The 20,011-nt window shown below is 40.7% G+C and overlaps 1 protein-coding gene across 2 annotated transcripts in view; it reads left to right on the top strand.

Moving 5' to 3' along the window:
* LOC146616399 (alsin-like) overlaps positions 1–20,011 on the top strand; it is a 30,429-nt gene that overhangs the window by 6,769 nt on the left and 3,649 nt on the right. Inside the window, exons 8-34 of one of the 2 annotated variants that reach the window (XM_085373699.1) lie at positions 503–603; positions 695–888; positions 1,060–1,147; positions 1,288–1,469; positions 4,457–4,625; positions 4,869–4,965; positions 5,339–5,416; positions 5,584–5,805; positions 5,982–6,153; positions 6,244–6,439; positions 7,091–7,156; positions 7,342–7,501; positions 7,727–7,858; positions 8,607–8,735; positions 8,992–9,015; positions 11,798–11,868; positions 12,538–12,604; positions 12,731–12,900; positions 13,965–14,030; positions 14,240–14,338; positions 14,625–14,789; positions 15,012–15,123; positions 16,938–17,015; positions 17,175–17,311; positions 17,476–17,628; positions 18,362–18,476; positions 19,486–19,643. In XM_085373699.1, coding sequence (XP_085229825.1) covers positions 503–603; positions 695–888; positions 1,060–1,147; positions 1,288–1,469; positions 4,457–4,625; positions 4,869–4,965; positions 5,339–5,416; positions 5,584–5,805; positions 5,982–6,153; positions 6,244–6,439; positions 7,091–7,156; positions 7,342–7,501; positions 7,727–7,858; positions 8,607–8,735; positions 8,992–9,015; positions 11,798–11,868; positions 12,538–12,604; positions 12,731–12,900; positions 13,965–14,030; positions 14,240–14,338; positions 14,625–14,789; positions 15,012–15,123; positions 16,938–17,015; positions 17,175–17,311; positions 17,476–17,628; positions 18,362–18,476; positions 19,486–19,643 — 3,401 coding nt within the window. Of the gene's footprint in view, positions 1–502; positions 604–694; positions 889–1,059; positions 1,148–1,287; positions 1,470–4,456; positions 4,626–4,868; positions 4,966–5,338; positions 5,417–5,583; positions 5,806–5,981; positions 6,154–6,243; positions 6,440–7,090; positions 7,157–7,341; positions 7,502–7,726; positions 7,859–8,606; positions 8,736–8,991; positions 9,016–11,797; positions 11,869–12,537; positions 12,605–12,730; positions 12,901–13,964; positions 14,031–14,239; positions 14,339–14,624; positions 14,790–15,011; positions 15,124–16,937; positions 17,016–17,174; positions 17,312–17,472; positions 17,629–18,361; positions 18,477–19,485; positions 19,644–20,011 lie in introns of both variants that reach the window. The other variant, XM_085373698.1, reaches the window with a different exon arrangement.

Here is a 20,011-nt window from a genome sequence, read left to right as displayed (position 1 = left end):
TGTAATGAGGCCAAAAAGGATATGGTTGTAGGTAATTTCTTGAATTTTATTTATTTATTTTTTGTAAAAAAATGTAAAAAAATAAAAAAAAATAAAAATGTAGCTTTAAAAAAAAAAGGTACGGCACAGCTAATCAGAGCTGCCAGTCAGGAAGTGTGAAGGAAACTGACCGGTCATAAAAAGGCCACTTCCTCCCTCCCTCCCTTGCAGCAGAGTTATTTGAATGGGTCACTACTGAATGTGTCACCACCTAACACACTGTTGGTCGCTATTGGTGACATGTAAATGACCAACAGTGTGTTAGGCGGTGCAATCATGATGTTTTATCGCATTAGTGAGTGTATATAAAGCCTCAACATCCTGTTAATCTGAATAATGTCCAGTTCCAACATTTTACAGGTGTGTAATTGTTGAAAATTGACTAAAAACAAGTAATTTACATAATCAGGAACCATAGCTTTCTCAACAATGTGTGATACCCCTTGTCATTTTGTGTTCACAGACGTCTTTCCAAGTTCGAGGACCCAGACGAAGGCTCCGGGCTGGAGCAACATCAGCAAGCAGCAGTCCTGGTTCTGATGACAGCAAATCTAACACTAAACAGTACGTTACTACATAACTCACTTAATTTTAAAAAAAATTCCTAACTCTCATAGTTGTCTTTCCTTGCCTTTCCTCCACTGGAAAACTTTAGCCCAACCCTTGAATCTCAGGGTCAAACTGACAGTGTAACAGAGACTGACGGCAGCCCAAAAGTGCACTTGCTGTCAGGCTGGAGAACCAACAAGAACTTCTCTGAAGACCTGGAGTTGCAAAATCTCCTTGAGGAACTCTCTGATCAGTCATTAGATAAACAAGACACTGACTCACTGAGCAGCCACACCTCAGGTTTGTGATATTCGTCTCTTCGATGTTTTGAAATTTATCATTTAATGTAACAATTAATATAATTGACTGTTTTTCTCTTCTTGATTCATCCTTCACTCATTCCTTTGTTTTCAATTGCTGTTTTTTGCTGCTTTCTGTAATGTTTTCTCTTCTCTTATCTGTTCTATCCAGACGACAGCTGCATTTCCTCAACTCCTTCCTCTGACCTGCTGACTTCCAGTTACAAAGATGACTTAAATACAAAGAGACAAATGCACAAGTAAGACTGTGTTTCAAAACCGTGTCCCAGAACTGCAAAGCATGAATAATAATCGTCGACTAATGCAGATACACGCCCTGCCAGGATGTCTGTTATCTTCAGGGTATTAGCAGCTTAACATTTGACCTTCTGTTCCACAGTAACAGTGGACTGTCTGGGTCACACTCCTCTTCCCCAGTGTGTCTGAATGAAGTTCGACTCTGTCTGGAGAAGGAAAAGCTGTCCCTGCAGGGACTGAAGAGCTCTAGTCTCACAAACATACACCAGAAGGGGAAAACGGCAACGAGCAGGAGAAGCTCGCTTCCTGGAACACCCACCCACGGTAGGAATGATAGGGTGTGAACAGCTTAACTGTACATTTGGGAAATGAGCTTATTTACTTTACTTTCAAGAGTGAGATGAGAAGATTCCCCAAACTCAAAATATGGAGCCAGGAGACTGTTAGCATAGCTTTTCATCAAGACACTGAGAAGCTATTAACAAAAAAACAGACACACCATTTGATTCTGTGTAAAACCACAGCTGTTAGTTTTTTGCATCTGTACTTGTATTTGAAATGAACAAACAAGAGGTAATTCCTGTAGTTCTAGCTTTGGAACTACAGGAACTGCTGTTAGGATTGTGTTTGATTATGAATTTTAACTTTTTACATTAGTAATTAGTGAAATATAGCAGTATGGACTGAACACGTTTATACGCTATCTGGCACTTTTGTCGATTACCTGCAACAGAACACACAGCGCAGTTCCTGCCTGTGTTTGCATTTCACTTTGACGCATTTAAGACCAACATATCTTTTAAAACTTGAGCTTATGTGTTCAATAAACTGATAAGTCAATCAAGGTTATTCTTGCTTTCTGAATATATCTTTTTTCATTATTAAAGCATTTCTCAATCTCTATAAAAAATGACATTCAAGTAGCCTGAAAATGTCATTTGGTCTCACCAATAAGTTGAGAAATCTCTCTGTACATCTACCTGTTTTGTGCTTATCTTGACAACTGCTTGTCCAGTCCAGTCAGTGTTGGCCCTTGCATTACTGGGGACATGTGTAAGTGCTTTGCAGAGTATGAGATTATTTGGGTTATCCGTTCTCATACTTTGGGTCACTTTCATTTACAAGTGGCCCTCTGCCTGATCCACTCTGTGTACGGGGAGGAGGGGCAAAGAAAGTTTTCACAGGACTGTTTGCAGCCATCTTAAAAATTAAGGGCACTTCATGATTCAGTAGCTTGTAAAACCTCCTTTAGGAGCAATAACTTGAAGTAACTATTTTCTGTATGACTGGATCAGTCTCTCACATCATTGTGGAGGAATTTTGGACCGCTCTTCATGAACGCAATATTTTAACATGCTAACTGAGGCCTAACTTATCTGAGCATTGCATGGTCTGACCTTTGGGTGAATTCCTTGGGACGTCCACTCATGGGAAGATTGTGGGATTGTGTTAACACACAACTGAATGCTCCAGACCAGAAAATTGCCAAAACTTCTGCATTTGTAGAGGTGGTGACAGCTGCTGATGATCAGTTTATCACATACATTCGATGAGCAGCACCCACACAATTTCTAATTTTGTTTGGCTGTCTTTGTGAAGATATAATAATGCATTACTAATCATCTTACTTTTAATATTACCTTTAAGTTTAATCATCACTAGTAAGTGCCACACTCTCGCGTAACCTAATTCAACCAAGTCTTTAGCCCTCAACTCTTGAAAGAACTTTGTGAGAATTTTATTGTAATAAGTCATGAAATGTTGTAAAGCTTGCTGGACATCTAATTTTACATTTGGTGTCCTGTAATAAATTACCTCCTTTGTTTTGTTTGGATCAGAGGATCTTAGGAAAGCTGTTTTGGAATATGATAAGAATATTTTAACAGGCATTTTATCAGATTTTAATTAAAACGTTACCTTCTAGCCTCTATTAAAACAACACAATCGAGATGAATGGATTATTGTGCCACATACTTTTGCTTCTCCAATTTCACTACCTGATAGAATAAGAAGTAAACCCGCAATGGGTTTATTTCAGTTCACTTTTTCATGTTGCATTTTCAGTGGAATTAGACCTAGAGTTCTTCATTTTTTTAGGATTCAAGTTTACACAGTTTTCCCATTTTAGCAAACACCTTATACTCTCTCTATATAACTCTATCCCAATACTAGTACTGGTAATTTCTGATGACTGTGCTAATGATTTCAAATAACTTTACTTAATAAGGGTTGTATGAAATACATTGATTGTGCCATACAAGGGCCGGCAGACTCTCAGTTTCTGGTTTTCCAGGAGTTTCAGGAGCGTAAAAATGAAAGTGTCTCGTCAGCCGACGCAGAAATGAAAACCACGTTGACATTTTAGGTTTTTGCTGAAAAGCCTTGTTTAAAAAAATAATAATATATTAGATATATTGAATAGCAGAATGTTTTTATTGATGTTGTGACTTTCTGCTCTGTGCCTGCTTATCCTGGTTCAACAGCTTGACTCAGCTCCCGGTTAGTTTAAGTATTTTGTAGGTACAAGGTGGCACATGTTGATTCCAGTGAAGTAGCGAAGCTCTGTGAGTCGTTAGGGTGTGTTCATGCAAACCCTTGTGGGTGCGGTTTGTTTGCGTTTGCTCATGTAGCATGGTCAATAACACTGCACTGAACTCTGATGCAGTTTGTTTGCAGAGAAGACATAAACACTGAATTTTCTGAATTAATGACATCTCTTAAAATCTCAGAAGAGCCACGAAAGTTTGTTTTCACAAGCAATAACGATCCCCTTCCTTAGTTTATGCTCAAAATATTGGGAGATACTGGCGTCTTTATCTGTTGAGTCGCCCCTTGGCCAGTCTGAATTCATTTTCAATGGATCATCCTGAAGCTATGTTGATTCAGCTGATTGTGGGAAACACTGCAGATTGTATTCTGTAGCAATAACATTCATATTACTCAAAGATTGCTCAAGTCCATCTAGGCTTTTTTAGGATTTCAAGATCATTCTGAAACATTGACAAAAAACATTTTGTACTAGAGTTATGTAATTTTAATGAAAAACTCAATTTACAATATAGATAAATGCTCAAATATGACAATTATGTGAGGATTCAGTTATTTGAATGTCCTCACCTAGTGTATTTTTTCTTTTATTCAGTCAATGCTTTCTTATTCTGTGATTTGCTGGTGTGGTAGTCTTAATGTAACGACAAACCATCATATTGAATCCCAAGCATCTTTTATACATGGACTACTCTCTGCAAAGCAGGTTCCCCCACAGGGACATTAAAGTTTTACTCTACTCTGCTCGTGTATTTTTCCGTTAGGGTCTCCTCGGAGGCGACACCCTTGTGCTTGCAGGCCGTCCTCAGCTGGTGGGGCTCCGGCTGGAGCACCAGAGGAGGCAGAAGATGGCCTGCCATTTCTGGAGACAGAGATTTGGAGCTGGGGCCGTGGCTCTGAGGGACAACTTGGTCATGGAGATCAGCTCGCCAGGTGGGGACCAAAAATAAAGTGTAACAGTGATATTTAAAATTAAAATGTCTATATTGTATTTACGATATGTCTATGATGATGTAATAAGCATAATTATTATTTAAAGGTGAATTGAACAGAATTACATTAAAAGACAATTAGATACAACCTTTTGGGATGAAATGCTCAATTGAATTAGTTGGAAATGTGTAAAGAAAGAAATTATAACCACAAGATTCGAGTGAACTGTGTTTGTGTGTCCAGACTCCAGCCTCTATGCATCAAGTCTTTAACAGGTGAAGAAGTGATCAAAGTTGCTGCAGGCTCGCACCATTCACTGGCTCTCACTGCTCAGTGCCAGGTAACAAAAACGGCACACGCTTAGCATGATTAGACAAACAGGTGCCATTTCTAAGTACCCCCTTTGACATTAAATGCTCCCAAGCTCTGGAGACCATACCCTACTAAATATTGCTACTTGTACTTGCATGCTGAGATGAGCTTAACATTTCTGTATGTTTTAATGAGAAGTCCAGAAAGATGAGTTATGCTTTAACAAAATGCTAATAGACATCCTAATTAAACATCAACATTTGTGACTCAATCTTAAAAATAAGATGTAATTAACTGTCTTATGATACTTTAATCATGTTATTTTTCAAGGTCTCAAGTTTCAAGCATTACTTGTATGTAAGTGCATGCTCACCCCCTATTTCATCTCTTCTGTGCTGTAGGTGTACTCATGGGGCAGCAACATGTGTGGACAACTCGGCCATGTGAACAGCCCCGTCACTGTCCCTCAGCAGGCGAAGGTACAGAAATCTCATCCCATTTTTTAAAATTTAATTCACACATTTCACACTTCTAGCCAAAGATTTAGTCATTCACATAGATTATTATTTTCGCTAATGTAGGAAAACATAGCAACACCATCCATTTCCTAATATTACTCTGTTTCGTTGTGGGTGGACCACCATAGCTGTCTGATGGGCTTCGTGTTTGGGACTTGTCAGCCGGTCAGAGCCACACCCTGCTCCTGGCTGATGGAGACTGTGTGCAGCCAGTCCTGTTGTACTGCGGCCAACAGAAGGAGCCAGTGCAAACTGAGAGGCTAAACCAGAGTGAAAGCTCAAGCAAGAGGTCACCCAACAGAGTGGAGCGTTATACAGTCATGCCCACCCTGCTGCCCTTCTGCATTGAGGTTTGTAGGTCCAAAGCGCAACTTAACACAGACAGTAAGGAAAATGATGGGTGGAGCATTTTTTCCGCTAAAGCACGAACATATTTATGAGATGGAAGTTCTTATTCACACCAGCCTAACTCTAACTGTAATTGTAACCTAAATGTTACCCTCTTGTTTTTGCTGTGTGTGTGTAGATGGGTTACGTTAGCAGTGTGTGCAGTGGAGGTCAGAGCTGTGCGGTGCTAGCAGACCACAATGTCATGGGTTTTATTTCGGCTATCCACGAGCTGGCCTCCAGAGAGAGGCACTTGTACTGTTGGTGCAGCAGCGTCAGGAAGATCCTCCTCACCCCTCTGCGTAAAAGAGGTCAGAGAGCATCTACTGCCTCGTTCTGCCTAATTAAAACATTTATTAAAATTAGTGTTTGTGTGTGTGTGTGTGTTTTCTCATCTGCAGAAAGTTTGTGTCCAGTGTTGGGTGAGCAGTGCTCTCATCTCTTCTTCTCTCTCTGTGAGAGTTTTGTTCAGCTGAGCACCCTGATTGGCCAACATGCCACAGCACTCACCTACTTCCTGCATAACGTGCAGGGCTGTGATGTCACTACCCTTCCCCTGCTGACACACACAGAGTATTTCATTGACACATACAAAAGGTGAGTTGGGTTTTTTTGTCTCACCAAACAAAAGTCCCATCATGTGATTCCCTCAAAGAAAACATGAACAGACATACTCATGTTTATGTCAGTAATCCCTGTGATGCCTTTTTATCCCCTTTTCTCCATTTTTTTTTTTCAGTTTTTACACTCACTGGTGACTGTATTAGTTACCTTACTTGTAGCAGGTTGCCTTCAGAACTGCCTTAATTATTTGCGGCATAGATTCAACAAGATGCTGGAAAAATATCTCAGAGATTTTGATCCATGTTGTCATGATCGCATCACACAGTTGTTGCTGATTTGTCAGCTGCACATTCATGATGCTTTGTTTATTCATGCATTACAAAGCAGTTATAGTGCTGTGGCTAGAATTACTTTACATACAAGCAAACCCTCCTGAAATTCGGGATCACACATACTTACGCTGTGATCAGGTTAGGTTTCATCACATCTTGTTTAAGCTTATAGATAGTTAAAAGAAACAAGCCAGGAAGACAAACATATTTCAAATGATCTTTAATAGTACAAATGCCTCTAATTTGAGATGGAGGGTTTAAGCTCTTGCAAGTTCACTTGACTTTGTAAAGGTGTATCTTGTGTGTCACTGAGGGGTAAAATCTAAGTTAAAATCACTCTGTCTGACTCTAGGTTTTTTTCTTCACTTGGTGATTTCCAAGTAATGGGCGGATTCCAACCACTTCACAAACTCTCGCTGTAAGCACTTTTATTTTTCTTAAGTGCTCACTGTAGGAGTGCAGCTCTCTTCATTTGCAAATACATGTTCTTGTATGTTTTCTTCTTTTGTGACTAAACTAAAAGCATAAAACTTATCCCAGTCACTTGACAGACGTGTTATTCTAAGAGTGTATCTGTCTCTGCCTGTCTCTGTTCCTGCCCAGTGAGAGTTTAGGCTTTCGGCAGACTTTGCTCACTCAGCTGTCCGTATCAGATCAGTCAGCCAGTGGTGATGTTGATCTGGTTTCAATGTTGTACTGGCCTCTGCAGCAGCTCCACCAGTACAGCCGAGCCCTGCTCAAACTGGCGGCCTGCTATGATGTGGTGAGAAAATCTCTCTTCTCTCTTTTTGTCTCAAGCACTTTTTTGACCTTCCCCCTTCTTTTTCTTCTCTCTTTCCCTTGCTCCGTTCCCTCACTTTCTGTTTCGTTCCCATGACTGAGCAACATTAGAACAAGTGGTTGTTAATGTCACTATATTGACTTCAAGTCTTTTATATGTTCAGGTGTACAAAATTCTCTGTCGTGCTGTCTTTCCTTTTCTCCCCAGTTAACTGTGGAGTATAAGTCCCTTGATCAGGGTCATAAAGATTGCGAGTCCCTGTCTTCATCACTGCTAAGAAGGAAGAAGGAGGCTGAAACCACCTTCCTGTTCTGGAAGACCCACTCTGGCAAAACTACTGTGAGCACAACTCTGTTTTATGTGCCTGCATCCTGTAATTTTTTTCTAGTCTATACACATTAGTCACTATGCTTTCCTTTGAGGTTTTAACCCATGACAACAAGTGTGCTTCTAAATTTTATTTCACTCCCTAGAGCCACTAGCCTTCCTGGCAGCACTCTCTAAGTGCTCCTTTTCAAACTGAGCTGATTCCCAGAGTATTAACTTGCCCTGAACAGCCCTGCCCTGCATTTCATTGGCTAAAGTAATAGGGTAGTTCTCACTGATGGGTGTAGCATGCTGTTCAAAGACAAAACAAATAGGTACAGTTTTGAATACTTTCAGTTGGATGTCAGTCTCTTTTCTGCACCTCCTTTCTTCAGTTGTTAAAGAACTATAATAGATCTGTAGAGCAACTGGTGTGTAAAAACACACACCTGAGGTGTCTGCTTGCACAGAAACCTGTTTCCAAGGGTTTCCTCTTGTAAATTCATCAAATTCCCAGACAAATATAAATCACCGTATATTTAAATTTGTTGCACTTTGATCAAGGTGTCTGCAAGAGCATCTGAACTGCACGCTGCTCTGCAAAGCAGAAACCCATCATTGTGCAGTACAGTCTGTTGAAAGTAATGGTTTTCAGAGTGCAGCCTCTTCCACATCCTGTGTGAAAACACATTAAGTTATGAGACATGTGTTGCAGCTTATGAGCTACCAGAGTACTCCGGGTTTTATTAAGGAAATTTATGTGTGTGATTTTGTTCTTCAGGAGTGCCTGCGTCTTCCTAGGCGTCGTGTGGTCTGTGAAAGCAGCAACCGATCTCTGACTCCGCAGAACGCCGGGCGGTTCTCAAATCACTGGTTCATATTGTTCAATGACGCCCTGGTGCACACACAGGTACTCAGAATAAGTCAGTATGAAATCAGATATATTAAAGTGCTTTTCTTTTTTATGTTAGTAGCATAAATTCATGTTGGGGGAAGCAGTGTATAAAGGAGCCCTTAAGTCTTTTAAAATTGTCGTTATTTCATTTTTTTGTTAACAACAACAACACTCACTGTACACCAGAGAAAACCCAAAGGATCTCTGCTGACAGTGATTTCTGGTCATCTGATCATGAAGCTTACATATGAACATTGTGTCTTTTATTCAGGGTACAATTCCCTCTCAGAGCTTCGTGAGTATCCCTTCCACCAGTTTACCTCCAATAACAGACATAACTGTAACTGAGCTTGAGCTTGAGCTGCAGCAGCATACTGTAGGTGGGCCGGCATCTGTTCAGTGCTTCCACTCTGACAGGATCAACTAGGATTTGAATGCAGCTATATAAATGTTAATACAGGACAGGTATTACAGGTGCTTAAAGATCTGGGGCTTTATATACTTTCAGAAGCAAGTTCTTCTGTTAGTTCAAAGATCTGAGGTGATTTTTTTCCCCTGCAGAAATAGGAGCTCTGCAAATATCATATAGGCCGAATAATTAACTGGCTCACCAGTGAGTCTCTCATCCTGTGGACATGCTCCAGCTCCATCTTCTTGAGTAGCACTTGGCGACACTAGTCTATGCTCTGCTTTGCAGCCTTGTTGAGCTTGGGTTGGCAGCACACAAACCTATTCACCTCTAGTTGGAGTAGCCCTCCAGCTTGCACCAAATCTTCACAGCAGAATAAGATGGTGGAGTTGAAGTTGGTCTACCTGAGAGACAAGAGTCTCACTGGTGGGATCACATCTATGGCAACTGGTCAGTCCTTTGATAGTAAATGAAAAGACAGAACAAACTATCGACTGATCTACAACTAAACTAAGAATTCGTTGTCTGTTTGTATAATGATGAACGATGGCTTGCGTTGTTCATAAATTAATTTTTCCTTTGATGTCAGAATTGCTGGCCATTATGTTCCCTAATACTCTGTTTTTAATATTTTGTCCACTCAGTTAACATGAATGAGGCTAAAACAAACAGTGATCATTGGCCTTTGTAATATTCCAGCATTACAGATGTCCTGTGTTAACATTTATTCTGTGCATGTGGTCCTGATGGCTGATTCTGTCCAGCTGCTGCTCAGCAGGCTGCTGTGTGTGGATTCATTTGTGTTTAGAAGATTTTCCAACATTAGTTAGTGGTGAAAGTAGATGAGATCATAGCTGCAGTAGTTCAGAGCTTGGAAGGGTGATGGTGAAAGGATGCATCTCTCACTGCTGTGGTCTAGCTTTAAACAAGGAGACTGTCACTGATTTCTTCCAGATGATGGCTTCTTTATTCTTACACTTACTGTCAGCTTGTCCTCTCTGGCTACTTTTTTTGGTTTTAGAGCAGTTTCTTCCTGAGACTCTGTTTCCTGTTTGATGTGGTGTGGTGTGTTGGGCTCATGTCACGTGTTGTGAGTTAAAACTTTGAGCAACCGTTGATGTATTAAAAGTCATTTTGTGCATCATAAATAAGTCTTATAATTGTAAAATGTGGTTGGTATGCAATGTGCACTAAGAAATGTTAATTCTTCCCATGACAATCAAAAATTAAAGCTGGTCAGTTCCCCTTCAAGGTCTTCACCTTATCCATCCATCCGTCTGTCTGTCCGTCTACCCATCCGGCCATCCACCAACTCAATTCTGCTTATCTGCCATCAGGTTATGCAGGATATTGTAGACATCTTTCTCCCCAGCATCTCTTTCCTGTTCCTCCTGAGTGATCATGAGGAATTCCCAGGCCCAATGAGATATAAAATCTCTCAGTGAGTTCTGGATCTTTCACTCTTAGATGTTAGATGTGCCCAAAAACCCTCCATTCATGAGTCATCCATGAGCAGATGCTTCACCATCTCTGCTAGCTTCTTTTTTCACACAAAGGCGCAAAGGCTTCAAATTCCTTCTGGATGTCTGAGTTTCCCTAAGAATTAGCCCAGAAGATCTTCAGGTGATTTTACTTGTTTGGTTTTTAGATCTCCTTACCATAGGTGAGAGTTGGAACTCTCGCTTTACTATCCAGTCATTCAAGAGAAAACGAATTTGTCATGACAATCCAGTCACACGCTGCACCACTCTGCTGGTCTACCTCTATCTTCTCAGTACTGGCAAAGAAGATGATGAGAGTTCTTCACTTGGGGCAGCGTCTCTTCCCAGATCCAGAGGGAGCACTCCACTGTTTTACAGCGCTCAGACTTTGAGCTGCTGATTGTCATCGCAGCCATTTCACACTTGGCTACAAAATCGAAGGTCACGCACCACTAAAGACAACAGAACTACATCTGCAAAAAGCAGAAATGCTATTCCGAGGGTCAAAAAATGGACCCCTGCTTATCCCTTAAAATCCTGTTCATGGATCAAAGACGAGGGTGAAACCCTGACAGGTCCAACACTCACTTCTGTGTGTCCACGTCCAGCATGGTTGTCATTTCTATGCTTCTGTTTTCAGCTCACATGTTCAAATGGTCAGAACAAGACTTCTACAGATAGACCTAAAAGCAGCAGAAGTCCTTGAAGGAGAAGTCATCCAAATTTAAATCAGGATTATATTGTAGGAGTCACACAACTTAATGGTTACATCTCATGTAGTTAAAAAAACAAGCTTTTATGGACCTTTAACTGTAATTGATATAAAAAGGAATTTAAAACAGTCAATTACTTTGAATATTAAAACACAAGTCATGTTGAAAACAACTGAAACATCATAAAAGGTCATAAGTTTATAGAGGAAACTGCCTTATTAATGTAGGGTAGTGTAGCTGAACTCAAAAGACGTTGGACTTCCCCAATTTACCAGCACACAGTCAGGAAACCACAGACAGTTATAAAGGCATATCTTTTGGTCATCTATCCTCTTCTCTCCCTCTCTAACATACACACACACACACACAGAGTAAGATTTGATCATTTCTAAAGTTTTGTAATCTCAGACAGCGCGTTGTTACCTAATATGTGAGAATTACAGAAAAAGTGCTGCTCTCCCTCTTTGTGTGCAGTTCTCCACTCATCACGTCTACCCTCTGACCTGTTTGTGGGTGAAACCGGTCACTGAAAACTGCAGCGGACTGTGAGTTTGTTGTTGTAGAAATCAATCTACATGCTGACTAATGCGAAGTAAAGGAATGTTAGTCGCTCTGATAAAAACATTTATGCAACACTATAGCCTCAACAGCAACATGGGAGCAGTGAGATCCATGCGGGGATCTTTTTTTAATCTTTTAATTTACTTTGTATTCATTGGATAGGCAACAAGCAGCAAAACATTAAGCCATGGTTATGGTTAACTTCCCATGAAACCTACTGCTCTTTAAATCATCTACTTTTAAAAGTACTGGTACATTTGTCACCTTTGTTTGCTAGCTGAGACCCCAGAATAGCCAGTAGAGTCCCGTTCAACCCCCAGACTAATAAGATGGTAATAAGCACTTCATGTACTTATAAGGATGTCATTTATGCTTTTTATTTATGAGTCAGATTTTAAAATCTGAGCAGCTGGGATCAGTGGAGTGAGCTCTGACTTATTCCAGCTTGCAGAGCATTGCATGACCTTGTGAAAATCAGCAGGAGACAAGAGTGATCTAATTCTAGAAATATTTTTAAGTTGGACCTCCAGCCTACAAAGCGTTTAGGGAGTGGAAGTTGGATGTCATTTGTAATACAATATTTAAAAGATCCACCTCCTTGTTTTTTTTGTACCAATTAAGTTAATTATTGCTCTTGTGCTGCATATTTTCAGTCATGCCCTCAAAATAACATGTCCAGAGGAGAGTTTCACCCTGGTGGCCTCAACACCGCAGGAAAAGGTACATTTATGGTTTAAACCATTACTGTTGCTCAGTTTTTCAAAATCAGTTTGTAAAAAAAGTTTTTTTTGAGATCGAATTCCGTCTTAAAGCGTCACCTTCGGTTCTGTGCTTCTTTCTCTGCAGAACAAGTGGTTACGATCTCTTAACCAGACAGTGGATCAGATACTGGGCGGCGGAGGTCAGGGGTCGTCACCAGCAATGACTCGCACGGCCTCCTACACGTTCACGGCAGACGAACGGTTCAAAGATGCTCAGTACACCGGGAGCTGGTTGGCAGGACGGGTTCATGGCAGGTTAGAAAACATGTTTGTATGTTTTTGGCATTCTCTTTAAGGGCCCCTGAAGGCATCATTTAGGAGAACATTAAAAATGTTCCTCATTTAATACACCTGTAAAATCAAACAATAATAACAGGATTTAATGGAACTGTATTATTTTGTCACGCATAAATGCATAAAACAATGTGCCCAACTCAATAGGTTTCCAATACAACTTGAATACCAAAAAACAGCCAGTTAGCAATACAGTGGTCCCTCGTTTATCGCGGGAGTTATGTTCTAAAAATAACCCACGATAGGTGTAATCCGCGAAGTATCCAACTTTATTTTTTACAATTATTATAGATGTTTTAAGGCTGTAAAACCCCTTACTACTCTCTTGTTTAAACACTCTCAAAGTTAAAAACTTCAAAGAAAAAAAAAAAGTCCAGTATTATAGAATGAAACCAAAAGCACCCGCTGTTGCCTTTGACAGTGCAAAACGCCTCGTCGACGTTGTTGTGTTTGTCGGGGAGAAAACTTACAAACATACAGTACAGCACTTCAGTGTCACACTGTTAGCGATTGAAGATTTGTGTAAATTTGTCAAGCTGAACGCATTCTTTAGTGTACAGGAGACACGGCACGAGATTGATTGACAGTGGTCTACAGCCAATCAGGGTGCAGAACACAATGCGTTGTAAGAAAAAAAAAACATGCAAAATTGGACATAAAAAATCAGCGAAACAGCGAGGCCGCGAACTGCGTTATAGCAAGGGACCACTGTACAAAACAAATAATCTAACTTTATGTCTTTGGAATCTCTTAGAAACAATGATTAATGTAAAATATGTTTATATATATTTAAAAAGCAGAGCCACTTCTTCAATACGCAGGTTTGAAGTCATTATGTTTTTAGGTCAAAGAGGAGCAATGTGCATGAATGAGGAATCAAATCACTAGAAACCAATAAGTGAAGTCAGCATGAATGAAGAAAAGACTGTTTCCAGCCTTCTTGTGTAAATTCCTTCTTTGTGTGGGGAGCCTAATTGATGACGCTGGCTAAATGGTTTAAGCAGAAGCTATATTTTCCTTCACAGAGGAACCATGAAGTGGCCGGATGGGCGACTGTACAAGGGGAACTTCAAGAATGGACTGGAGGATGGGTCAGTACAGTAACCTGGTCTTATACAGAGGTGGTTACTGGATATGTTGTTCATTTCCAGTAAGAAACCTCTGCTCTTCCTGCCTTTGGTCATGTGATAAAAAAGAAACAGAAATAGTGATGTAATTGCCCTACACTTCACCTCCGGCATGTTTTAAATATCCACATCGCAGATTCTGATCTTTGCTAACTGTTACTTTTTTTCCCCAGCTATGGAGATTGTGTGATCCCTAATAAACTACTGAATAAAACCGACACCTACCAAGGACAGTGGAGAGAGGGCAAGATCCATGGTTTTGGCAAGTACAAGTCAGTACACATTTTCTACCAACTTTCTGGTGTGAGATAGCACAAATTGTACGTGTTGCCTTAGTCAGGTGTTAAGTAGCAGCGCTGGACGTCCATATACAGATATAAAAGCTTTTTAAGTTTTAAAGACATCGGCTCTTATTAACAAATGTCTTGGGTCAGCAAATGTGGAACTAAAATAAAACATCATGTCTCCACAGTGTTTTTTTTTTTTTTTTTTGAAGTGGCCACAGCTGTGGGCTCTGCACACTAACACAGAAGGCTGCTGTATATGTGTCATACTCAGGTATGCAAGTGGCGAGGTGTACGAGGGCTGTTTCTGCGATGGGCAGCGGCACGGTTACGGCATGCTGAGCTCTGGGAAACTGGCGAGGAATTCCTCCAGTGTTTTCATCGGGCAGTGGGTCCACGACAAGAAGACAGGATATGGCGTCTACGATGACATCACAAGGTCTGAATAACCCCAAGAAAACTGCTATTTTAGAAATATGGAAACTCAGAAGTGTTAAATGTGGAACGCATCTCCTTAGGTAGGACGGAGCAAGGTTTCGTCTAATGGTCGGTTCACAGTAGTCGATATCGGTCCTGGTTTCTAGAGATGGCCTATCATTGAATGAATTTTGTATCAAAGACATGCTCCTGTCAGCAGTCCCTGATCTCATTTTCCCCCCAGAGGTGAGAAGTACATGGGCATGTGGCTGGATGACCAGCGGCATGGTAGTGCGGTCGTCATCACGCAGCACAGTGTGTACTTTGAAGGAACTTTCAGAGAGAACAAAATGAGCGTAAGTACACCCTGAAATATGTATCTGCTTACATATGTGCTTACAAATTTGTTAGCTGATGAGTGAGTTTGAGTACATTTTAATAAGTGGTTTTTTGCTGGTTTATTTAAATACATGTGCAGAAAAAAAAAAACTAGTTTGAACATTTACAAATGCATTTTTGTCTTTATTCATCCTATGTGTTAGTTCTAAAAAAGCTTTTAGTTTATAATAAGCATATACAAACCCCTGCACCTGAAATAACAGATAAGTTGGGAGACATGCGGTGTAACAAGGCTTGAATTGTTGGTGCTGACAGGTAGTAGCTGCAGGCCTGTGGTGTGTTGATAAAATACCAAATGCATTTTACACAATGCATCCTACATGCGGCAGGTAATAATTAAATAACTTATCCTGCTTATCATCAAAAAGGATTCTCTTTGATGTCACTGAAGCACATACCAGAAGGGGTCCTGGGATGGCGGAGAGGGGTGCAGAGCGCTCAGAGCTCATGCTTTTCCTTCTTCAAACAGCAGAATTTAAAATATGCTAACCCCACTGCTGCTCCCATTAGTAGACTCTAAACATGCCAGCAAAGGACATCAGGCTCATCTCAGCCAAACAACATATACAAACCCCAGTATTACCCAAGCATGCTTTTTTAAAATACATGGTCATTTTAATCCTTTTATGGTTATGTAGATGTAAATTCTGTCTCAGTTGTTGCGAGATGATCACACCTATCACTTCTCTGCCCTCCAGTATCAGCGTTACAGTGGTTAGCCCTGTTGCCTCACAGCAAGAGAGTCCTGGGTTTGAATCCACCAGCCAGTCAGAGGCCCTCTGTGTGCATGTTCTCCTTCTGTGGGTTTCCTCTGGGCACTCCATTCTTTCTCCACAGTCTAAAGCAGGGGTGGGCAACTCCAGGCCTCGAGGGCCGGTGTCCCTGCAGGTTTTAGATGTGTCCTTGAACCAACACAGCTGATTTAAATGGCTAAATTAGCTCCTGCAGTTCTCCAGAGGCCTGGTAACGAACTAATCATGTGATTCAGGTGTGTTGACCCAAGGTGAGATCTAAAACCTGCAGGATACAGGCCCTCGGGGCCTGGAATTGCCCACCCCTGGTCTAAAGGAGTGCATGTTGGGTTAATTGGTGATTCTAAATTTCCCGTAGGTGTGAATTTCTCTGTGTTAGCCCTGCAGTCTGCCAACCTGTTGAGGCCATGTCCTGCCTTTTGCCTTTTAAGAGAAACAGATGGATGACACAGACACCTCAGTGTGTGAATCAGTTTGATAAAATGAGTTTATCATGCTCTAGTTGATAAGATAATATTGTAAATTAATTACTAAACACAAACATCCCCTTTCCAGAGAGTACAGGAAGAGCGTCCAGCAGACTCTTGTTAATTAGGTTGGGTTTGTCAAAAAACATCAAAATGATGTTTTTCAACTGCAAAATGTTTTCTGGGATGTTCCTAGCTTGAGTCAGACATTTTAACAAAAAAAACAACAACTTTGTATTTACTTAAATTTTAACTATAGATGTCTCTTGTTTTGCAACTGTTTATATTGCACAAAGCACATAAAAGACACAAGGGTTTCACTCAGGATCGATACATTTCTAATCTTATCCATGACATGTGACTGGACTGCAGTTTGTAGTGCATGTTGTAGAACTGGTGCACCTGTGCACCTCACGCCTTTGAATTCTGAACTAGTAAAATGTCCTGCCTGCCTTTAAATCTGACCTGATGATGAAATGTAAATAAATATAATGTGGTGATGAAATCTTAATCGTATTGGTGACACATTTGATGCTGTGTGCTTTCTGACAGGGTCCGGGTTTGCTGATGTCAGACGATGACACAGTTTTTCATGGGGAGTTCACTGACGACTGGACCATCAGTGGGAAGGTAGAAGTGATTTCTGCTCTTTGTTTAGGACTTGGTGTCTGCAAAGGTCTTATTTTGATAGTCTTCAAAACTTTAATCTACCTTTTTTTCCTTTTTACCACGGTTGTTACTAATAATACTCTAAAACAAGTTTCATTCTTCACTCCTCTTCTCCTTCAGGGGATTTTAACCATGCCTAATGGTGACAGTCTGGACGGCCAGTTCAGTGGAGAGTGGAGCTCAGGGCTGAAGGTGGTTGGAACGTACACAAAGCCAGGCATTGTTGAACCTCCAAACAAGAAGAAGAACGGCCTGAGGTGAGTATTTATTGCACTTTAGTGAGCTGGTTTTATAATAATGCATGTAAATGTGCTCCTGATTTGTGCAGGCTTTTATTTGTCAACTTCTTGTCTGTTACGAGGGTATAATCGTATAATGCCGTGTCATTTAAAACTTTGAAAATGTTGCACATGTGCAGCAGACTGGGTCAGTACGCCGTGCCGGCAGATCAGAGGTGGATCTGTGTGTTTGATGAATGTTGGAGTCGGCTTGGCTGCGACGCTGCTGGGAAAGGAGAGAGGACGACGGCCTGGGAGAACATCGCTGTTACAATAACAACTGCACGACGGCAGAGGTAGACACATAAAGGACGCAACATCAAAGCCTCAGATTTAATTTGTGTTAGTTTAGACTGCAGATTTCAAATAAAAGATTGATGTAGCCAAGTTGAGGTCACACATTGGTTGATGAAATCCAGTTTTAAAGGCTCACTTTCAACATTTTAATAGTCAGTAGCCTGATTTTTTTTAAATCAGGTTTCAATAATAAACTTCTTTATTGTACATTTTACCTCAAATAGCACCATAATTACGAAAATGAATATCATATTAAGACTTAAATCTAAAACTGAGAACATAAATTCATCAGAAAGGTGTTTACTGCCATCATAAATTCTGTGAGAAGTCGGGTCATTTTCCCCTAGACTTCTATAAAACTGACAGGAAACAGCTGATGACTTAAAGCACCACATCATCCATCCAACACAGCGGTGGTTCTGTCATGCTTCGGCACGTTTGGCTGACAGTGTAACTGCCACAGTGGCATTAATAAAACACTGTATCTGTTAAAGTGAAAGCTCTGCCGCACAGTTTTTATAATGATGTAAACCTACACATTTTAAAGATGAGACATTAATGCAGTATTTATCATTTTACTTTAAACTAAATGTGCTGAAGCTCCTGCAGAAGAAATATGTAACTTTCCAAACTACTTAATGGGCCGCACAGTGTGATAATAATTCATCGTGTCTTACGTATACAGTTGTCAACTTAAATAAGTGGATGTGTCTGTGTGCTGTATGTTTGTAGCCCAGACCTCAGCAGGTCTCAGACCAAAGTCCTGGAGTGTCTGGAGTTTATTCCTCAGTATGAAGAACCTGTCACTGCAGCAAACTACGACAACATACGAAGATACCTCACCAAGGTATAGTGATCATACATTTAAATAAACAGATTTATCCTTCATTAAGGCGCAGACGCAAATGGTTTTGGAAAGACAGAGTTAATGATAGGACTGTGTGTACGGGGTGTGATCAAAAACTTGGATGTCCACCCAACTTGATCAGTGGAGATCCAGCGTGCATGGCAGAGGTAAAGGTGCAAAGTGGATGAATTAGCAGGGAGGCGGGCCTTGAGAGGAGGTTGTGTGTCTGCACACAGTTGCATGCTAGACAGATTAGCCTGTGATAGAATGGCCAACAACAGTTCAAGTCCATTTTAAAATCTCCAGTTAACCGAACAGGCATCTGTTTGGACTGTGGGGAGAAGCCAGAGTAAGTGCAGAAATCCCATAAATAAACAATAGAAAACATAAATTAAAATGTACATTTTAGGAGCTTTTCAGATTACATAGAATAAATAAATTAGAACTCACATTTTTGAAGAAGAAAAAAAGGAAAGCTACCTGAAACGCTAAAACGCAAATAATAAAAATATAGGTGGTTTCCTTATATTTTATCTGTCACGTTGGTCACACTTCGATACTTAATTGCCAAGATTACGTATCAGCTGCCTTTAAAAAGCGTTGCATTTGTATTTAGTACTCATTATGAACTTCTAAATCTCACTACTGACACATATTTTAGGAATTTAAGACTAAAGCTAATAACTAAACAGAAATGTGGAAATTCACTCTTTGAACAGCTGAAACTAATCTGAATTCAAAACAAAATAAAATAAACCAAAATAGAAACTGTAATAGCTGTGGCAACTGGAGACCCAGCCCCGATCAGCCGCGATGATCCATCACGTGATGTTTGAACGCATTGGAAGCCGTCCAGGCTCAAAGAAGATCTTGAGGGGATATTACCAAGTTTAAGTTAGGTGCGGTTTGATTATCATGAGCTGTTTTCCTGCGTCAAAAAAGTCTTCTGGTTTTGGTTATTTGTAGTTTTGTTTTTGTTAATAGATGTTTGTGTATGTGTGTGCATCAGGCATGTGAGACCCCCCACCACCCTCTAGGCTGGCTGGTGGAGACGTTGGTGACAGCGTACAGAATGACGTACGTCGGTGTGGGATCAAACCGCAGGCTGCTCAGGCAGGCGGTCCAAGAGGTCCTGGCCTACCTCACGCATTTCTACGGCGTCATCAGGTAGATTCATCTGTTTGCTGGGCCCTCAGGAAAGAGTTTCTATACACGGGTCTGAGACTGGAGAAACTTCCAGGACTGTGCTCTGAAAATTAGGACATTTTGCTGTTTCCCTGTTTAAGGTCATCTTAGTGCAGCTTTCTGTGCCATTGCTACATTTCAGTCACTACCTTGAAATCCTGTTCTGACCACCTGCACTTGTGCATATGATTTCACCATGGACCTGTGCAGAGATTTTCCAGGTCAGATTTAACCGACTTTATGTCGAGGATCTGAAAATTTCATGTGGGTTTTTCGTGCACTTAAGTTGTAAGAGTTCCACAATTTTGGAAAAAAATAAGACAACCTCTCCCCTGTGACTCTGAGGGCTT

This window comes from Diplotaxodon limnothrissa, linkage group LG16 (genome assembly GCF_057381915.1).
Source record: "Diplotaxodon limnothrissa isolate DT_005_m linkage group LG16, D_limnothrissa_male_GT1.1, whole genome shotgun sequence".
NCBI classification, from domain to species: Eukaryota; Metazoa; Chordata; class Actinopteri; order Cichliformes; family Cichlidae; genus Diplotaxodon; species Diplotaxodon limnothrissa.
This window is presented reverse-complemented; position numbering and strand designations above follow the sequence as displayed.